Raw genomic sequence first — 21706 nt, 5'->3', positions numbered from 1 at the left:
TCTTTTGAGAGCCAGTGGTTCTGGTTGACTGTTTTCATTTACTCTTGCTCTCACTGCCTTCAGCAGTGATGGAGGGTGTAGCATACTAAATGCGTCTTGGGCCGTGATATTTATGGGAGCACCTTTGTTAATAATGGCGGATACTGTGGTGGAGCCTATTTGAATCTTCCATTTAACCAGCATCCAGGTTATTGGTTGTGTCCATCCTTGCACCAGAAACATGGGTGCTGCTCCCTCTAGGTTGTCGTCTTCTGAATCGTCGGACCTGCCATCTGCTATGCTAGGTTGTGGTGATTACCTGGCTTGGTTCACTGCTTTCAGTGAGGTATTTTTCCGGCCCTTTGTTGTGTTGCAGACTTTCGCAAAGTTTTTAAGTTTGAGGCATGTGGTGCATGTTTTTCCCGTGCCGGGCACTTGGTTGGTTGATGGGCGGCACCTCTGCAGTAACCACAGGCGCTCTCTGTGGATGCCTGGGGCTTGGTCTTGCATGGTGTGCGTTTCAGCCCAACTATGTTGACTGGCTTCACTTCATTCATTTTGTTAAGCACCGTCTCAATGGGAGAGGCCCTGGATCTGGAAAGTTGCTTTCAATGGCCGAACATCAGGATATAATTCAAGGACATGCAAGGCACTTGTAGGATCTGCCCTCACAGCGTGGATGAGGCACAGCCTAGTATTATTTGGACTCTTATTTTCTCGACTTCCTTGGTGAATGTTCATATGCTCTCCAGATCTTTGAGCCGTACTTGAAATGCATCTATGGATCCCTCCACTTTTCATAGTTGGGTTTGCCATAGGCTCCAAGTATGCTGTGATTGGTGCGACAAGGGTGTCATATGTGTAGGGTGGTCTTGCTTTGTGGACTGTGCGAGAGAATTTGTATATATCTGCACCGATCAGGCGGAGGAATATGGCTTGCTTCTGCTCCTCGATGACCCTAGTATGCATAAAGTAAAGGCTGTCTTTCAACCCATGTCTTCCAGGTGGGGGCCTATGATGCTGTTAGCCCTGAGGTGATGAACAGTTTGAGTGCAGAGATGCAGGTCATGCCTTGTGATGGATGGTATTATGTGCTTCGGCGATTGGCGCCCGGTCTGCACTAGGCTTGGGCCTGGAGTCATGCGTTCTTGGAGGCCACCGCAGAGACTTGCTAATGGTGTGTCTCTGTGGCTGGGTGCTTTTGACTGACCCTCTGTGGGGTTTGATGAAGCCTATTTGTGTCTTTCTTGGACTCAGTAAGTTAGTTGAGTCCCCTCTCACTTCTGCACAGTTGAACTTTTGGAGGCATGCTCTGTGCTCGCCGTGGAGTCCCTCTGACAACTCCAGCTCTGGTTTGAGTACCTGGGGGCGGGGCGCCTCGTGCTGTGCCTCCTCAAGGATGTGGTGGCGAGGCTGGGTCTGGAAGTACGCAAAGCCCCCTCTAGTGATGGACTGTGGTCTCTGCAGGAAGAGCGTCGTTGGACAGGACTGATGTGCTTTAGAGGCTCCTCGTGCTCTGCCAAGTCATTGGGTACAGCGTGAGGGCCGTATCCACTCCGTGTCCACTCTCAGGCTGATGGCGGTCTTTTTCCTGAGTTGCAAGTTTGGCACAGATGTGGCTTGACCTGTAGCTAATGTGGTGCGGGCATATGAATATCACACGGACACTCATTTAGTGTGCAACAACTGCCTGAGGCGGGGCCTGGGGCAATTTATTTCCTCCAGCACGTCACGTCCAGGCTATACTACAACAAGCAACTCCGGAGGGAGTGACAAAGTTTTCTCTTGCGTAGGTGGAGCGCTCTCTTCTATCCGACAATGGTGTCACTACATTGAGTAGTCCCTTTTGGGCCCGAAGCTGACAATATTAGACATTCGATGTGGAGGCCAAAGAATGTCAGAAAATGGGCAATTATAATGTGACTTTATTCTGATGATTATCCATAAGTCTATCTGTTGGGGCTATTTTTCCCATTGTTCTCAGCGCTAGTAAAGGTAGTGTAGGAAGGGGGAGTCTCTAGTTGGCGCAGTGCAACACTAGCGACAAGCAGGGACTCTCCTCTTCCTCGTCAGGGCTGAGGGTTACCTTCCAGACAACCTCTGCTTACCCTCTAGGTAGTGTGGCTTAAGCAGTCGCAGGCTAATCTTTGGGGCATATAGGTTAAACACTTGCAATAGTACACCTTTACAACCAACCCACCACACAACGAGACCAGACTGTATTCTGTAAAAATATATATCTTTATATAGATTTTAAGCAGGCTTGTGAATACAGTCAACGTACTTTATGATAACGGTTGCAAGTTACTCAGTTCAGGTTACCACAGTTCTTATAGCAGTTCTCTTTGGGCCCGTAGGCCGGTGTTAACCAAAGTTCTTGTGGAGCCGGCGGCTTCCAGGGGATCTGTCCCACGTCGCGTTGCCTTCCCGGGGTCGCTGATCGTTGCGGCTCTTCAGCCGAGCAGGTCACTGGTCATCCGGGGCAGCGGTGCTCTGTGGCGGCAGGGTCCTCTCCTCGTCGTCCGCTCCGACCCTGGCGGCGGCGGCTGTGCGGGGGTGGCAAGTGGCAGTACGGTCCCCAAGTGCAGGACGTACCCAGCCAAGTGCCGGTGCAGCTGTGCGCTCACAGCTGGGCTGTTGGGCAGGTTACCGACTTTGCGGATTCTCACAGGGCAACTGTCCGTCTTTGCAGGTGAGTGGTTGCTCGTATCGCAGCCCACTCGAGAGCTTGGACCGGACGGGTCCTCCTTCGCTTTGCTCTCGGGCTCCCGGTGCAGTTGCGGTCACGGTGTTTGGGCCAGCGGCAGCTGGTCCTCACTTTGCTTCCGCTGTTGCTTTGGGCCCCGGTCACGGTGGTCAGGCAGGGGTCGTCGCCTTGGAGGAGATTCCTCCGTCAGTACTGCAGCGATGGTCAGCACCCGCAGTCGCTTTCCTTCAGGGGGTAGCGTCCACTGGTCCTGGGACGCTGGTCAGGGGGCAAGTTCACAGCAAGCCCTTGGAGATCTCTTTAGCAGAGTTTGGCACAAAGTAAAGCAAAAGTCTTCTCGTAGTCTTTTCTTCTTCCTCTCCTTCAGCAGCAAGGCACCAGACACAGGCAAGAGTCAGCACCCTTCCTTGTCTCTCACGGTCCTTCTCGTAGGGCAGAGTCCTTCTGTGGCCCAAACAGGATCTAATTTTCAAGGAGCAGGGCTCCTTCTTTTATAGGCCAATTCTTTTGTTCTCGCAGGCCAGGGGGGCCTTTGCATAGCCACTCTCAGTCCTTGAGTACCCCGGCGGGTGTACTCCGGCTTCTTCTTTCAGTGTGAGGGGCAGGCGCATCAGACGCCCCACAGGGGGTGGAGCCAGCATTGTGCGGACAGGGGCGGCCAGAGTACCTTGTTGATGGGGGCTTCGCCCTTCCTGGGCCAGGTGCCGGCAGAGTCATCCGCCGCTCCCCAGGAGGGTGGAGCCAGCATTGTGGTGGCCAAGCACAGCTACAGTTCGAGTCAAGAGGCACTCCTACCTCCCACTAAGGTGTAATCTGCGCATTCACCACCTGTCATCCCTCCAGCCCTGTCACTCACACATCCCAGACAGTCAGATACACATACCAGCAGAGGCGGGCTGAAATGGTTAAGCAAGCAAATGCTAACTTTCTAAAAGTAGCATTTGCAAACCCAGGATACTAAAATAAACTTGACTACAAGAAATATTTTATCATCCTGAGTTCAGGCATACTAAACATGACTCGCTACCATGCTCCTTGAGCCTGCGGGAATTATAGGGTGTAATAATTCTCGCAGCTCAGTCTGGCCTAAGGGAGCAGGTAGCCTTCAATAGTGAAATACGGTCTTGGTTGTAAGTCACTACTAGGACATGCCACACACATCAGGGCTTGTCCTACCTTACACCTACAACGCACCCTGCCCGCAGGCCTACCATAGGGGTGACTAATATGTAGTCAAGGGAAGGTTCAGGGGCTGGCAAGTGGGTGCACTTGCCCAGCTAGCGTGACAGTACGAGACCGCACGCGGGTTCTGCGGTCGCAGTTCCCAGACACAACTTTACGGCTGCTTCGGTGGGTGGCGCAACCAGCGCTGCAGGCCCACCAGCAGTATTGGCATCTACAAGCCCCGGCACTCTCTAGTGCGCTTTACTAGGGACTGACAGTAAATCCAATGCACCAATCATGGATACCAATCGTATGTACAGTTTTACAGTAGGGAGCACTTGCACTGCGGCACGGATCAGCCGTGGCGCAGTGCCCTGAGTATCGGAAAACCAGCAAAACATCGGAGGCACATCAGCAAAAAGTGGAAGGGAGACTCACGCCAAGGTGCCAGGTCTAACATGTGTCCCCTCCAGCTGAAATGTGGGGGGAACTACCCTTCCCCAGGGAGTTCCACATCACTAAGGCGGAAAAATCTGGACAGACCGTCAGCGTTGGCGTGATCGGTGCCAGGGCGGTGTTCCACTGTAAAGTCCATACTCTGTAGAGAAATGGACCACCTCAACAGTTTCGGGTTCTCACCCCTCATTTGCATCAACCATCTGAGGGGCCTGTGGTCCGTCTGAACTCGGAAGTGAGACCCAAACAAGTAGGGTCTTAGCTTCTTCAGCGCCCAGACCACAGCAAATGCTTCACGCTCTATTGCACTCCACCTACTTTCCCGTGGAAGTAACCTCCTACTTATGAAGGCTACGGGTTGGTCAAAGCCCTCCTCAGTCATCTGTGAAAGAACAGCCCCTACACCATGCTCTGAAGCGTCTGTTTGCACAATGAACTCCTTGGAGAAATCAGGGGCCAGGAGCACGGGCGCCGTGCACATGGCAGTCTTCAGGGTGTCAAAAGCCTTCTGACAGGTGTCAGTCCAAATCACATTCCTGGGCTGCTTCTTCGAAGTCAGCTCTGTCAAGGGGGTCACGATCGTGCCATAGCCCTTGACAAACCTCCTGTAATACCCAGTGAGCCCCAGGAAGGCTCTCACTGCAGTCTGGGTCTTGGGGGGTTCCCAAGCCAGGATGGTCTCGATTTTGGGCTGCAAAGGGGCTACCTTGCCACTCCCAACTTGGTGTCCCAAGTACACCACGGAACCCTGCCCAATCTGGCACTTGCTTGCCTTGATTGTGAGGCCTGCTCTGCGCAGGGCCATCAACACTTCCCAGAGGTGTCGCAGGTGTTCGGGCCAGGTACCGCTGAACACTGCGATGTCATCCAGGTAGGCGGCACTGAACTCGTCCAGTCCAGCCAACACCTGGTTGACCAATCTCTGAAAGGTGGCAGGGGCATTCTTCATTCCAAATGGCATAACCCGGAACTGGAAATGCCCATCTGGTGTAGAGAATGCCGACCTCTCCTTTGCCCCATCGGTCAAGGCGATCTGCCAGTACCCAGACGTTAAATCAAACGTGCTGAGGAACCGGGCAGCCCCTAGCCGATCAATGAGCTCGTCAGCTCTGGGGATGGGGTGCGCGTCAGTCTTCGTGACTGAATTGAGTCCTCTGTAGTCCACACAGAACCGGAGTTCGGGTGTGGCTCCCGGCGCAGCAGCCTTCGGAACCAAGACCACGGGGCTGGACCAAGGACTGCTGGAAGACTCAACCACCCCGAGGGCAAGCATCTTGGAGACCTCCTCCTTGATGCAGGCCCAGACCCTGTCAGTCACCCTGTAAGCCTTATGCTTCACAGGTAAGCTGTCTCCAGTGTCCACATCATGGACGCACCAATCTGTGACACTCGGAACCAGGGAGAACAGGTCTGGAAACTGCCCCAGCAACTGGCGGCAGTCCTCCTGTTGTTCGGCGGTCAGGGTGGGTGAGAGGTTAACTCCATCCACTGACCCATCTTTCTCACAGGCCACCAAGAGGTCAGGAAGAGGCTCCGACTCCTCCTCCATTCCGTCATCGGTTGCCAACAACATGCCCACTTCGGACCTTCGCAAGTGGGGCTTGAGGCGGTTGACATGTAGGACCCGCAAAGGGTTCCTGGGCGTTTTCATGTCCACCAAGTATGTCACGGGGCTCTTGCGCTCCACAACCTCAAATGGTCCTGTCCACTTATCCTGAAGGGCACAGGGCTCCACTGGGGCCAGGACATAGACCTCTTGTCCAGGCTGAAGCTCGACCAGAGTGGCATTCTGATCGTACCACCGCTTCATTTCCTCCTGGCTCGCTTCCAGATTTGCCTCGGCAAGTTGTCTGAAGCGTCTGGTCTGGTTTCTGAAGGCCAGCATGTAGCTATATACATTCTGGGGAGGTTTCCTGGGAGATTGCTCCCAGCCTTCCTTTACCAAACTCAGCGGTCCTCTCACGGGGTGACCGTACAGTAGTTCAAAGGGGCTGAACCCTAGGGACTTCTGTGGCACCTCGCGATATGCAAAGAGCAGGCATGGTAAGAGGACGTCCCACTTACGCCTCATCGGACCTTCCAGGCCCATGATCATGCCTTTTAGGGTTCGGTTGAATCTTTCAACCAACCCGTTACCTTGGGGATGGTAGGGCGTGGTGAACTTATACGTCACGCCACACTCCTGCCAAAGGGACTTCATATACTTCGATATGAAATTGGTCCCCCTGTCGCTCACCACCTCTAGAGGGAATCCTACTCGTGAGAAAATTCCCATCAGTGCACGCCCCACCACGGGAGCCGTCACTGTCCTCAGAGGGATGGCTTCAGGGTACCGGGTGGCATGGTCCACCAAGACCAGGATGAACCTGTTGCCCATGGCTGTCTTGGGGTCCAGAGGCCCAACGATGTCAATACCCACTCGCTGGAATGGCGTACCGACCACAGGGAAGGGTTGGAGGGGAGCCTTGTTCTTCCCTCCCGTCTTCCCACTTGCCTGGCAAGTCGGACAGGTTCTGCAATAAGCATCTGAACTCTTATGCATTTGGGGCCAGTAAAAGTGGGTGACAAGCCGGTCATAGGTCTTGTCCATCCCCAAATGTCCTGCTAAAGGCACATCGTGAGCCAGACCCAGTAGGAAGGCTCTGAACTTCTGGGGTACCACCAGCACACGGGCTGACCCAGGTTCAGCAGCCTTAGGCTCCGAATACAGGAGGTCGTTCTCCCAGTACACGTAATGTGTTTTGGCCTGAACACCATTGGCCTGGTCTGCAGCCTGCTGCCGCATACCCACGAGAGAAGGGCATTCTTTCTGCTCCCTGCAGAATTCCTCCCTGGAGGGTCCTCCTTCTTGCTGCCAATGGGTCAGCTCAGGCAGGTCCCCCAGTTCGGCGATCTGTTCCCCTGTAGGCTCCAGGGCATCCCGCTCAAGGTCTGCTTCCTCCTGGACCGTGGGAAGTTCAGGAGCCGGTTTCCCGCGCCCCCTGCGCCTTCTCCCTAAGGCCGGTTCCTGGGCCTCTCCTTCAGGCCCCAGGACCTCTCGATCACCCCTACTGGCTGCCATCGACCGGGTGGTCACGCACGCCCAGTCAGGCAGACCCACCATCCGCAGGTGAGTCGTCTTCTCCACCTTTTCCCAAGGGGAGTGCTCCAAGTCGTTCCCTAGCAAACAGTCAACAGGCATGGTTTTTCTCATACAGACCTGTAGAGTACCAGAGACCCCCCCCCCACTCGAAGGGAACTTGAGCCATCGGACACTGACTCTCTGAATTATCAGCGTTGATAACCCTACAGTAGGCATGGGGTACAACCTGCTCTTGAGACACCAGGTGCTGCCTCACTGCAGTCACACTGGCTCCTGTGTCTCTAAGAGCCTCAGCTTCCTTACCATTGATGATCACCACCTGCCCATATTTCTTAGTGTTAGAGGGCAGGTAGTTCGTAGGGATCATCTCGCTGTCTCCTAGCGAGACCAGGGTCATGTGAACGGGATCTCCACCCCCCGGGACCATCATTTCTTCTCCCAGGTGAACGCTAGTCACTTGTCGGGGCGGAGCACCAGTGGGTGCGGGTTTTCCAAACAGGCGACACTTGGGGTCACTGGATATGTGCCCAGGCTCGCCACATTTGAAACAATTGAAGGGCCCCTTTGGAACAGGTTTACCTGTCGGGCCCCATTCTGCTTCGGAGGTGGGGGAGGCTGGGAACCCTGCTGCGGGCTCCCTTGGGAACTACTTTGGGGGCCTTTTTGGAACCCTTTCTGTTTTCCCCCTTTGTCCCCCCCACTCTTCTGCTGGGGACCCTGCCCACTCTTGGCGGAGTCTCCCACGGGACCCTTGTGGACCCTGGTGCTGAGCCAGCGGTCCGCCTCCTCAGCAAGCTTCCTCGGGTTGGACAGCTTGCTATCGATCAGGTGTTGGCGTAACTCAGGAAAACAGTGATCAGACAAGTGCTCCCATGCAATTAAATCAAAGAGACCTTGAAAATCATTAACTTTGTTACCTTTCACCCAACCATCCAGTGCTCTGCAAAAGTAAGTCACATACTCCACATACGTATTCCCAGGCCGCTTAGTACATCCCCTAAACTTCTGTCTATACATTTCAGGGGTAAGCCCGTACCTGTTCCTTAAAGCTTCTTTCATGTGGGCATAGGATCTCTGATTTTCAACGGGCAAATCTAGCAAGGTATCTCTCCCTTCGCTAAGGAACCTTCCCCACAACCCCGCTCCCCAATCCTTGTCAGGGACCCGGTGGGAGGACATGGCTACCTCGTATGCCCTAAACCACTGTCCTATGTCATCCCCCTTAAAGAACTCCTTAACTACGTCCTTCGGGATGTGCACTCTTGACTCTACCTGCACTGGCGATGCGCTGCCACCAGAGGGAGGACGATCCAAGTCTCTCTCCTTGAGACTTATCTCCCTCATTTTTACTTCATAATCCATTTGGTGCTTTCGCTCTTCCAGCGCGATTCTTTTTGTTTCAAGCTCCAGTTGGATTTTCAATTCTGCCAGCTTTCTTTCGTGATTCCTTGTTTCCTTCCTGTCCGCCAGCTCCTCTGGCGACAGGCCTTTACCAAAGCTGTGCACGCTGTCTTGCCTCTCGAGGTCGATCAGATCTCCAAGTGCATTCTGCTCCTCAGTTGCAACTTGCTCCGCGAGGGCGTCTTGATCCTCCGGGGCCTTTCTGGACTCTATCCAGGCTTTCAGGGCCTTGTAGAGTTGCGGTTTGTTCTTGCAACCGGTGTGTGGAACCTTGAGTTTCTTGCAAAAAAACTTAAGTTCCGTTCTGGAGTACGTATCCAGCTTCGCGGCGTCCCACTCGACCTCCAACACCTCCGAGGTCGTGGACTCTGCTCCATCCAGGCTCTTCGTGCCCGGCATGGTTTCTGCACTCGGAATCTTTCTTTCGGCAAAATTCAAAAGCAAAGTCTGTGGCTAAGTAACTGGACCGTAATCCTTGTGTAGTGGTCAGAAGCTCAGGTATAGATATCGCAAGTGTAAATTCGAAAGTCCTCACCGCTGCGTCCAATGTAGGAAGGGGGAGTCTCTAGTTGGCGCAGTGCAACACTAGCGACAAGCAGGGACTCTCCTCTTCCTCGTCAGGGCTGAGGGTTACCTTCCAGACAACCTCTGCTTACCCTCTAGGTAGTGTGGCTTAAGCAGTCGCAGGCTAATCTTTGGGGCATATAGGTTAAACACTTGCAATAGTACACCTTTACAACCAACCCACCACACAACGAGACCAGACTGTATTCTGTAAAAATATATATCTTTATATAGATTTTAAGCAGGCTTGTGAATACAGTCAACGTACTTTATGATAACGGTTGCAAGTTACTCAGTTCAGGTTACCACAGTTCTTATAGCAGTTCTCTTTGGGCCCGTAGGCCGGTGTTAACCAAAGTTCTTGTGGAGCCGGCGGCTTCCAGGGGATCTGTCCCACGTCGCGTTGCCTTCCCGGGGTCTCTGATCGTTGCGGCTCTTCAGCCGAGCAGGTCACTGGTCATCCGGGGCAGCGGTGCTCTGTGGCGGCAGGGTCCTCTCCTCGTCGTCCGCTCCGACCCTGGCGGCGGCGGCTGTGCGGGGGTGGCAAGTGGCAGTACGGTCCCCAAGTGCAGGACGTACCCAGCCAAGTGCCGGTGCAGCTGTGCGCTCACAGCTGGGCTGTCGGGCAGGTTTCCGACTTTGCGGATTCTCACAGGGCAACTGTCCGTCTTTGCAGGTGAGTCGTTGCTCGTATTGCAGCCCACTCGAGAGCTTGGACCGGACGGGTCCTCCTTCGCTTTGCTCTCGGGCTCCCGGTGCAGTTGCGGTCACGGTGTTTGGGCCAGCGGCGGCTGGTCCTCACTTTGCTTCCGCTGTTGCTTTGGGCCCCGGTCACGGTGGTCAGGCAGGGGTCGTCGCCTTGGAGGAGATTCCTCCGTCAGTACTGCAGCGATGGTCAGCACCCGCAGTCGCTTTCCTTCAGGGGGTAGCGTCCACTGGTCCTGGGACGCTGGTCAGGGGGCAAGTTCACAGCAAGCCCTTGGAGATCTCTTTAGCAGAGTTTGGCACAAAGTAAAGCAAAAGTCTTCTCGTAGTCTTTTCTTCTTCCTCTCCTTCAGCAGCAAGGCACCAGACACAGGCAAGAGTCAGCACCCTTCCTTGTCTCTCACGGTCCTTCTCGTAGGGCAGAGTCCTTCTGTGGCCCAAACAGGATCTAATTTTCAAGGAGCAGGGCTCCTTCTTTTATAGGCCAATTCTTTTGTTCTCGCAGGCCAGGGGGGCCTTTGCATAGCCACTCTCAGTCCTTGAGTACCCCGGCGGGTGTACTCCGGCTTCTGCTTTCAGTGTGAGGGGCAGGCGCATCAGACGCCCCACAGGGGGTGGAGCCAGCATTGTGCGGACAGGGGCGGCCAGAGTACCTTGTTGATGGGGGCTTCGCCCTTCCTGGGCCAGGTGCCGGCAGAGTCATCCGCCGCTCCCCAGGAGGGTGGAGCCAGCATTGTGGTGGCCGAGCACAGCTACAGTTCGAGTCAAGAGGCACTCCTACCTCCCACTAAGGTGTAATCTGCGCATTCACCACCTGTCATCCCTCCAGCCCTGTCACTCACACATCCCAGACAGTCAGATACACATACCAGCAGAGGCGGGCTGAAATGGTTAAGCAAGCAAATGCTAACTTTCTAAAAGTAGCATTTGCAAACCCAGGATACTAAAATAAACTTGACTACAAGAAATATTTTATCATCCTGAGTTCAGGCATACTAAACATGACTCGCTACCATGCTCCTTGAGCCTGCGGGAATTATAGGGTGTAATAATTCTCGCAGCTCAGTCTGGCCTAAGGGAGCAGGTAGCCTTCAATAGTGAAATACGGTCTTGGTTGTAAGTCACTACTAGGACATGCCACACACATCAGGGCTTGTCCTACCTTACACCTACAACGCACCCTGCCCGCAGGCCTACCATAGGGGTGACTAATATGTAGTCAAGGGAAGGTTCAGGGGCTGGCAAGTGGGTGCACTTGCCCAGCTAGCGTGACAGTACGAGACCGCACGCGGGTTCTGCGGTCGCAGTTCCCAGACACAACTTTACGGCTGCTTCGGTGGGTGGCGCAACCAGCGCTGCAGGCCCACCAGCAGTATTGGCATCTACAAGCCCCGGCACTCTCTAGTGCGCTTTACTAGGGACTGACAGTAAATCCAATGCACCAATCATGGATACCAATCGTATGTACAGTTTTACAGTAGGGAGCACTTGCACTGCGGCACGGATCAGCCGTGGCGCAGTGCCCTGAGTATCGGAAAACCAGCAAAACATCGGAGGCACATCAGCAAAAAGTGGAAGGGAGACTCACGCCAAGGTGCCAGGTCTAACAGGTAGTGTGTTAAAAAGAGTGTAAGTAGTATAGGTTTTGCGGTGTCTGTCGCTCCCTGATCTCTGGCTGTGATACATGTACACGTGTGAGTGAATTTTGTGGGAGACAGCAGTTTATTACTATTAAGCATTGTTTCCCTAGGTCTATCATGATGGGCTATGGTAACACAAAAGAATTTAACCTTTGCACTGTAGTACTAAATGTTCAACTGTATGTTTATTAACACTCTTATTGTAAATCATATGTCGATTTGGCCACAATTTATTTTCATTGGCGTAAGCATACATCAAGTAAAGTACCCTGTGCCATCGGTTATAAAGATATTGCAGCCATTGAATTCCGTCACAGTAGAGGGCTGAGGCTGTACGTGATTAACAATATTTTTTATGTTTTTGTTTTAGTGGATATTTGTGTGTTTTAAACCTGGAAAAAACAATACTAATTCATCAAAGAGGGTATATCACTTTATCGAGAGGTCTTTAAAATAATTTATTATGGTTGCACAATATGTAGCCTTAATTTGGATTGCTATTATGTTATTTTATTATCAACACATATTTTATTCAGCTTCAATTTTTACTACATTAAAATCATCAATATGCCATCAAGTCTCTTTCCTCTCTGTTTCTCCAACCCTTGCTTAGGAGGAGCTGATGAATTGATGAGGCTGCCATGTGTGCAGGTAGAAGAAGTCTTACTTGTGGCACTTTAAAAAATGCACAGTGCAGTACCTGATGAGAATATTTATTGATGCATTACATGGGAGTACTCGTTCAACTTTTTGAATACTTCAATAGTACACCATTTGTTTTAAAATGTACCAGTTGGCTCTCTATTTTCCAAAATGTTCTCAGAGGAAGAACTTCAAGCCTCTCTTATGTTAGTTGGCCTAATTCACTTCACTCTCTAAGTCAAATGTGTTACCAACTTTTAAACCCCCACCACTTTCAATTGTCCTAATCCACCACTGGACTTGCTATTGAATCTTCCCGTTTGTTCGCTTTAATAATGTGCCTCCTGAATTGTTGTTACTTTTATGGAATAAAGATAAAAAACAGACTCTTTAAAAATATTTACTGGGCCACACCAAAGTATATATTTGATCAGCTGACATTCCTTAATTGAGTCTCTTGACAAGGCAAGTAAAAAACGGTATAAATGTAAACACCTTATTAGATTTGCTGTAAGTCTAAATTGAAAAGTGGTAATGCGGGTCTGTGACAAAAAAAAAGGCTTCAGATAAAGGGGCATGTTTACATCAATGTGCTAAAACCTATTGGAAAACTACTGCAGGAAGACATTGTGGCCTACACAAAAGAGGAGGAAGCAGAAGGGAAGCTTTCGGTGCTGAGAGCATAACTCTATTCCCACCGGAGACCTGGTGTAATGTAGGTAAATATATAGGAAAATCAGTGTTCTAGAATCAATACAAGAAATTCAATTGTAGGAATTAAATGCCCCTTGAATCATTTTCATTTCCATTCTACATTCAGCCATTGCTTACTAAGTCTAAATATGCATATTTATTTAAAGGTCTTCACTTCTCGTCCATCTTTTACTGGTATCATGCCACAGTATCTCCCCAGTATGGTCCCCGCAGACTTACATATGGGATTCCGAAGAGATTGAATTCCAGCATCCCGATTATAGACATGCGTAGGTCTTTCCAAAGAGAAAAGTTGTCACCGAGCCAGTGACCGGTCCATTTTCCACTCCCGACATAAGTGGATCGGGATAGAACGAAGGCTCGCTTTCCTGTGGCATTCTGGGAAGCACTGTAATAAAAAAGTGCACACGCTGTGAGACTCAGGGATTGGTGAACTACTCAAACAGCAAACCTTAAACAGTTGAGATCTAGTGCAGATCACCAGGATGCTACTTTGATGGATGGACCAGGTAACTTTGTGAGAACTGAGAAGTGTTTAAGAACCGTTGCCCTAACATTCAACTTATCAACAGAGCCTCAGTCCAGGCCAGCACTCTCCCCAGCAGCTCCGCTTCTTTCGCCGAATCGCCGGAGCCTAGAGGGCCTCCCCAGAGCAGGGTTCGTACCCGCAGCCTGCTCCTTTGCAGAGGTGAACAGAAGTGCTCCCTCCCTAGTTCACTACTTGTTGGCTTCTTCTGCATTTTTTCGTTTCCCTCCTGCAGCCCACAGGTATCATTCCCCTGGTGTTATTTAATTTTATTTTTACTTTCCCTGCAACCCGCCAGTTCCCGGCGCTGCTTCCCCTGCAGCCCCTCCCCCCGTCACAGATCCTGCTCCCGCCTCCCTACTTCCAGTCCCCCCCTCCCCTATTTAATGCCGGTCACTGCGGTGGAGCGAGTGTGACCCTAGACCTCGGTCCAGGCCAGCACTCTTCCCAGCAGCTCTGCTTCCTCCACTGCATCGCCCGAGCCCGGAGCACCTCCCCAGAGCTGGGTTTGCACCCGCAGCCCGCTCCTTCGCAGAGGTGAGCAGAAGTACTCCCTCCCCAGCCCGCTACTTGTTGCCTTCCTCTGCCGTTTTTCGTTTCCCTCCTGCTGCCCACAGTTATCATTCCTCTGGTGTTATTTAATTTTATTTTTACTTTCCCTACAACCTGCTGGTTCCCGCCACTGCTCCCCTGCGGCCCCTCCCTCTGACACAGCCCCCGCCTCCCTACCTCCAGGCCCTGCCCCCTCCCCTACTTCATGACGGCAGTTGCACGGTCGCGCCAAAGTAGCGCCTAAGGCAAGTCTGTCCGTGACCCAACCGCGGCCAGCATCAGGAACCCTGGATTACGGTACCCCGCCGATACATCTCCACCACCCACCACGCACTCAACCCCGGAAGACACATCGACTGACAAAGAGCAACACTGAACACCACCAATGGACAAATCTCCTGCAGACACTGCAGAAGATCCTTCACCATCGACTGCGCCCCCAAGACTGCCAAAAACTCGCCGGATGCCTGCACCACCGGAGCCCCAACATGCATCCTCCTCAACGTACGCTCCCTACACAGACAAGCCTTGGAGATCTGGGACCTGCTCAACTCCCTCTCGCCTGACGTCACCTTACTCACTGAAACCTGGACAAACCCTGCCATCGCCACTGCTATCCTCGACGGATAAAATATCCAGAGAAGGGACCACCCCCACCGCCCTGGAGGAGGACTCGCCATTGCACACAAGACCTCCCTTCGACTCTCCACCTCCAACATGAGCGACCCCCACTCCAACACAGAACACCTCCACTTCCAGATCCAGACCAACCCCAGGGCCATGCTACGGGGCACCCTCGCCTACAGACCCTCCGTACAGCACACCCAGTCCGCAACCACCATCACCGACCTCGACTCACCCCACGCCATCACATCCACGGACTACATCCTACTCGGAGACCTCAATTTCCACCTCAACAACAGCAGTGACCCTGACTCCATCACCCTCCTTGATAACCTCACGCACAGAGCAGGACACACACTCGACCCCATCTTTGCAGGAGGGACAAACATTCAGTTCAGCCATACATTGCAGTCCCCCTGGACGGACCACTTTTGCGTACACTTCACCTTTAACACTTCCACAGGACCCAAACCCCCCACGCCCGCCTCGTAGGAACTGGAGTAAGATCACAGAGGAGCACCTTAACACCACCCTCTTCTTAGACCCACCCTGCGCCATGATTGACGGCAACTCCGCAGCCAAGGAATTTCACCGCTGGATCTCCAGCTGCGCCGACAAGCTTATACCCCTTCACCAACCCGGCAAACAATGACCCCTGAAAGCCGCCTGGTACACCACCAAACTCCAAGTAGCCAGGCGCTCCTGCAGACGCCTCAAGAAAACATGATGAAACTGGAAAACCACAGAAGACCTGAATAGCTACTGGGACGCCCTGAAGGAATACCACCAGCACCTAAGAGACACCAAGTGGGTTTTCATCAAGAACAAGATCCACACCAATGCTACCAACGCTAAAGAACTCTTAAACGTCATACAGCAATTCACAAGACCCCCCCTGCGAAGCCACGGACATCACACCATCCCAGGAACTCTGCAATCAGCTCAGCTCCTACTTCCATCTGAAGATCAAGGCCCTCTACGACAACTTCAGCGAACAGACCCCGGACAGCCCCCACTCGCCACCACCACTGACAAAGAACCGATCATCACAACCTGCAATCCAGCCACCAGCGAACACACCAACGTGACCATGAAAAACCCCCACTCAGGAGCCCCCACGGACCCCTGCCCACCACACATCTACCATAGGGCCGCCAACACCATCGCACACAAACTAGGAAGTACCATTAACACTTCTTTTGAATCCAGCATCTTCCCCGTTGACTGGAAGTGAGTGGAGGTCAAGCCTCTCCTCAAGAAGCCCACCACCGACCCGACAGACCTGAAAAACCTCCGGCCCATCTCTTTCCTCCCTTTTGCAGCTAAAGTCACTGATAGACTCATAAACACCCAGCAGAGCACCTTCATAAAAGAGAACTCCATCCTAGATGCCTCCCAGTCTGGATTCCACAGCAAACATAGCACTGAGATGGCCCTCCTTGCTGCCACCGACGACATCCGCATGCTACTAAACCAGGGACACATCGCAGCCCTCATCCTATTAGACCTCTCCGCAACCTTCAACACAGTCTCAAATCGCACTCTTGCAGCCAGACTTCACAACGCTGGGATACAAGGAACCACCCTCTCCTGGATCCGATCCTTTCTCTCTGGCAGAACCCAGAGGATCAGACTCCCACCATTCATCTCCAAACCACACAGATCAGCTGCGGAGTACCCCAAGGATCGTCGCTCAGCCCCACGCTCTTCAACATCTACATGGCCCACCTCGCCGCTATCGTCAGACAACAAGTGTTCAGCATAGTATCATACGCCGACAACACCCAGCTCATCCTCTCCCTCACAAAGAACCCTGAAGACACCAGACTCTGCTTTCAGGAAGGAATGAGGGACGTAGCCGCCTGGATGAAAAGCAGCTGCCTGAAGCTCAATTCGGAGAAGACCAAGGTGCTCATCCTCGGACCCTCCACCTGCGCCTGGGTCACCTGGTGGCCCTCGGCTGTCCGCCCACTCGACAGACCACTTACGGACCCTATGCATCATCCTTGACTCTTCGCTCACCATGACCCACTAGATCAACTTCATCACCTCCAACAGCTTCACTTGCCTTCAGATCCTCCGGACGACCTTTAAATGGATACACCCAGAATGCAGAAAAACCATCACCCACACTCTCATAACAAGCAGACTGGACTACGGCAATGCCCTCTACACTGGAATCAACAAAACTCTCCTCCACAAGCTCCAAACCATCCAGAATGCCTCAGCCAGAATCTTCCCCGGAACCCCATGGCACGAACAATTGACCCAACACCTACGTGACCTCCACTGGCTCCACGTCTAGAAGATAGGAACCTTCAAACTGCTCACCCATGCCTACAAATCACTCCACAACATCGGACCCAAATAGAGAGAGTCTCCTTCCATGTACCCAAGAGGAACCTTCATTCCGCAGACCACGCCCTCGCAGAAACCCCCTGCATTCACAGAATCAGAGCAGGTGGAAGAGCTCTCTCCTACGTCGCAGCCAAAGCCTGGAACGAGCTCCCTGTTAATATCAGACGCTCCCCCACCCTCCACACCTTCAGGAAGAACCTCACGACCTGGCTCTTCGACTGAACCGGAGCTACACCCCCCCCCCCCCAGCGCCTTGAGACCCTCATGGGTGAGTAGCGTGCTTTATAAATCCCTGATTGATTGATTGATTGATCGTAATGAGGCACAGGTGCTTAGCCCCGCATCTTCTGCAGTCCAGTTTAATAATTATGTTACATTGATTGATGAGAGCACATGGCCCTCATTACAAGTTATGTTATGTTATGTTATGTTATGTTATGCTGGTTTTTTGTATAGCGCACGGCTACTCAGAGAGTGTCCCGGCGCTTTGGTTGCACACCTATCTCATAACACAACAAGAGAGAAGCGGAATAAAAAACAGAAGATCCAGAAAAGAAAAAAACCAGAACCCAGGACGCAGCTAAGAGGTGAAAAGCCAAGTTTTGAGCCCTTTCCTAAAAGCCAGTAGGTTAGACATGCTGCGTAGCGCCACTGGCAACATGTTCCAGAGCTGGGGGGCTAACAATCTGAAAGAACGGCCTCCAATACGTGCCCTTTTGACACGAGGAACATTGGCAAGGTACAAGGACCCTGACCTCAAGGACCTGGCTGGATGATAAAAAGCCAGCCTTTTTTGAAGGTATTTCGCTCTGGTGGTATGCAGAGCCTTATGCGCCAACGTCAAGGCCTTAAAGATTATCCGCTTCCGGATGGGAAGCCAGTGCAGTACCTGCAGGAGGCCCGAGGCTCTAGCACGGCGGGATAGTCCAAAGATAGCCCGTGCTGCCGAGTTCTGGACCACCTGTAGCCGTTGAAGCAGATATTCCGGCAGGCCAAGATAGAGAATGTTCGCATAGTCAATACGCGAACCAATTATCGCCTGCACTGTGACCTTCCTGTGCTCCTCTGATAGTAAAGGGAGAAATTTACGCAACATCCGGAGCAGGCCGAAACACGTGCCGGTAAGGCCGATTATCTGGGAGTGCAGTGTGAGGCCATTGTCGATCTTAATCCCAAGGTTTTTCGCCACCTGGGAAGAACTTGCTGGTGAAAACATGTTCTCCGGCCACCATACCTTCCAGTCCGGATCTACACTGCACCCGAAGAAGAGGACCTCGGATTTATCCGAGTTGCACTTGAGGCTGTTATGTTGGAACCACTGAAACACAGCCTCAAGGCAGCCCCGGATCCTCTCTCCGTTGAAGTCCGCACCCCTCTCACAGGTGAAGAGGAGCTGGGTATCGTCAGCGTAAGAAACGATCTGAGCCCCGAAAGACTCCGCCAGAGCCGCCAGAGGGGTCATGAAGATATTGAAAAGGGTCGGGCTCAATACTGAGCCCTGAGGGACCCCGACACCCAGTGGCGCCATCTCGGCGGAGCAGGCGGAGGCCCAGACCGTTTGTCGATGGCCCGTCAAGAAAGAACGAAACCAGTTGAGCACCGTCCCCCTAAGACCGATCTCAAAAAGTCTTGCGAGGAGACCCTCGTGGGGGACGGTGTCAAAGGCCGCCGACAGGTCTAACATCACCAGCATCGCCCTACCACCTGAATCCAGCACCTCCTTAATCGCCTCCGAAACTTCCAGGAGAGCTGTTTCGGTACTGAGATTGGTGCGGAAACCTGATTGAGTAGGGTGCAGTAGGTCATGGGACTCCAGATAATCGGCGAGCACCTTATGCACATGTTTTTCGATGATTTTTGCAAAGGCAGGCAGAAGCGAAATAGGTCTATAATTCGCTAGTACCTCCACGTCCAGACCGGGCTTTTTGAGCAGGGGGATGATCATCGCCTGCTTCCATGACTGAGGAACCACACCCTGAACCAGAGAACAGTTCAACAGGGGGTTGACAAAAGGATTGATGACTGCCGCCATTTTCGCCAAAAACTTGGCGGGGCAGGCATCCCGCGGAGAGCCAGATTTTAGACAGGCGGATTTGGCGGATTCTGGTGGGGTGAAATTCCAGATTCAAGCCTGTATTTCTGCACCAAAATCCACGATTACATTTATTCTCCCCGAAATGGGGAATAACTACAAAGACATGTAGATACTGACAGGCACATGCATCAAAGGATTTTGCGATCGCAAACGGTGCGAATCGCAAAAATCGGCCGTTTGCGATCGCAAAATCTGCATTTGGAATGCATGAAGGGTAAAGGCCCTCGCAATTTGAGAATTCGCAAATATTTGCGAATTCTCAAATTGCGATTGCATTTAAGGAATCACATTTTGCGATTCCTTAAATGCAATGCATGAAACTTAAAAAAATTGCGATTTCGCAATTAGAGGGAGCAAATTACCATGAGGTTGTACCTCATGGTAATTTGCTAAAACTTTGAAAAATGCACTTTTGTGCATTTTTCAAAGTTTCATGTTGTGCACACACATGCCCTTAGGGCATGTGTGTGCACAACATATGTGCACAGATTGATTTCAGGGGTGCAACAGGGTGTCCTTTGGACACCCCTGCACCCTTGAAATCGCATTCTCAATTTGCGATTCGCTAATTGCTAATCGCAAATTGAGAATGTCTTCCCATTCATTCCTATGGGCCTCTAGGCCCATAGGAATGAATGGGGAGGTATTCCTTAATTGCGACTCGCAATTTGCGACTCGCAATTAAGGAATATTAAGAAATCGCAATTTATTTAGCGATTTCTTGATGCATTGCATTTTGCAATTCCTTAATTGCGATTCCTTATTTTTCGCAATTAAGGAATCGCAAAAAGCAATATTGATGCATGTCACTGTGAGTCTTTTACTGCCCCTTTTCCTCATTTACAGGGAGAAAACTGCGGACATTTTCTACCTTGTCTGAGCAGGCAGAAAATGCCAGTGGGAGGGTCTGTGGGACGGTCAGTGGAGGTCTGTGACAGGCTGGTGTCTCCGTACCCATAATTATCAGGTCCACAGCTTGCAATCCAAAGTGGGCAATCAGTCCAAGCCCAGAGAAAGTTGGAATAGCAGTTGGCAGAATTTCATCCACAATGTTTGCTCTAGGCAAAATTCTGCCATACCCATTGAGGAGAGGCCATTGCCGCCAGCAATACTTCATCGTCAAATCCCGCTACGTCATAGTCCCATTTTGCCCGCAGCTGGACCAATAGATCAGCCATGTTGTTAATCAGTTTTTTGTAAATGAGTGATATATCCTTCTCTGGCAGGCCCTCATCCAAGACTCTGTCCTCCAGAGGTGAGGACTCGGGGAGCTACTTTCCTCTGGGGAGTACGGCAAGCAAAGTGTGCCTAATGTGCAAGTATCTGAAGTATTCAGATTGTGCAAGTTCGTATTCCTGCTACAGCTGAGTGAAGGGAACCAAATCGCCTGACCTCCACATGTCATGTTGCTAATTTTAAATTCCTTTCACTGTTAATATTTTAAATTATATTTTTTAATTGGGTATTTATTGCTGATAAATGTTTCAATATTATATATATATATATATATATATAATATATATATATATATATATATATATATATATATATATAATGCATTTATATATAAAAAATAAAAATCACTAAACAAACATTGAATGACTTAAAAATAGACTAATTCTAATACGTCATATTAAGAAATTGATCTGGTCAATATTCTTGTCAATTACATTTTTGACACAATACTTTTATAGTTTTCATTGTAAGCATAAGACCACGATTCTTTGGCAACAATATTTTTGGTACAATGTTTGTGTCATCTTTATTAATGCTCACAATATTGTATCAGTGAACCTAATGCAGTAGAATAGAATGTAATGCAGTGAAACTGGCATCATTACTTCAGTGAAGGCGATTCAGTATTCTGTAAAAGAGGTAACCATGAGGGGACAAACTTTGTCAATGTTCTGCTGTTTTTTTTAAGCAGGGGTGTCTGGGCGAGACTCTTTCTTATACTGAGGACTACATTAACAGGCTCATTCAGGGACAATCGAACACTAGTTTCTATCCTCCAACACTCCTAACATCGATTTTTCATTGAATGACAAGATCAGTAAGTTAGAGAGGTTAGAAAAGAAACTGATATTAACATGACTACATGGCCACCTTCTCACTAAATACTTGCAGGCTAACATAATACCCATAGGGTTGCAGGTGAAGAACGAACCTGCAATATTTTTGGACATCCCAAAATTCAAGGAGGGCTTCAGCTACGTGGCAAATAACTGCTCTCGCAACTGGATGGTGTTGGGGATAGAGACAGCAATTGAACAAGTTGAGAAACCTTTGAAGGAGATCACTGATCTCAAATGTGAGATCCCTTTAAAGACAATGCACTAACCAATGCGAAACAGCCCCTGGAATGCCAGGGATAGACCATCAAGGACTTAAATACTAATACACAGGCTAAGAAGTTGGACAAACTACCTAAGGATATCCGCTTCTATAACAAGAAGCTACCTCAACCTTACCTCCAGGAGGATTACTACAAGCAGGA

At 51.1% G+C, this 21706-nt stretch overlaps 1 protein-coding gene across 1 annotated transcript in view; it reads right to left on the bottom strand.

Annotated features, from left to right (window-relative positions):
- Positions 1 to 21706, bottom strand: part of LOC147750636 (lysosomal alpha-glucosidase-like) — an 817641-nt gene that overhangs the window by 302149 nt on the left and 493786 nt on the right. Inside the window, exon 14 of the mRNA XM_086967236.1 lies at positions 13274 to 13442. Within this exon, the coding sequence (XP_086823362.1) occupies positions 13274 to 13442 (169 nt within the window). The remainder of the gene's footprint in view (positions 1 to 13273; positions 13443 to 21706) is intronic.

The sequence above is a fragment of the Lissotriton vulgaris genome, chromosome 1_1, assembly GCF_964263255.1.
Source record: "Lissotriton vulgaris chromosome 1_1, aLisVul1.2, whole genome shotgun sequence".
Classification (NCBI taxonomy): Eukaryota; Metazoa; Chordata; class Amphibia; order Caudata; family Salamandridae; genus Lissotriton; species Lissotriton vulgaris.
Note: the sequence above shows the minus strand (reverse complement) of the source record. Positions and strands in the feature narration are given on the sequence as shown.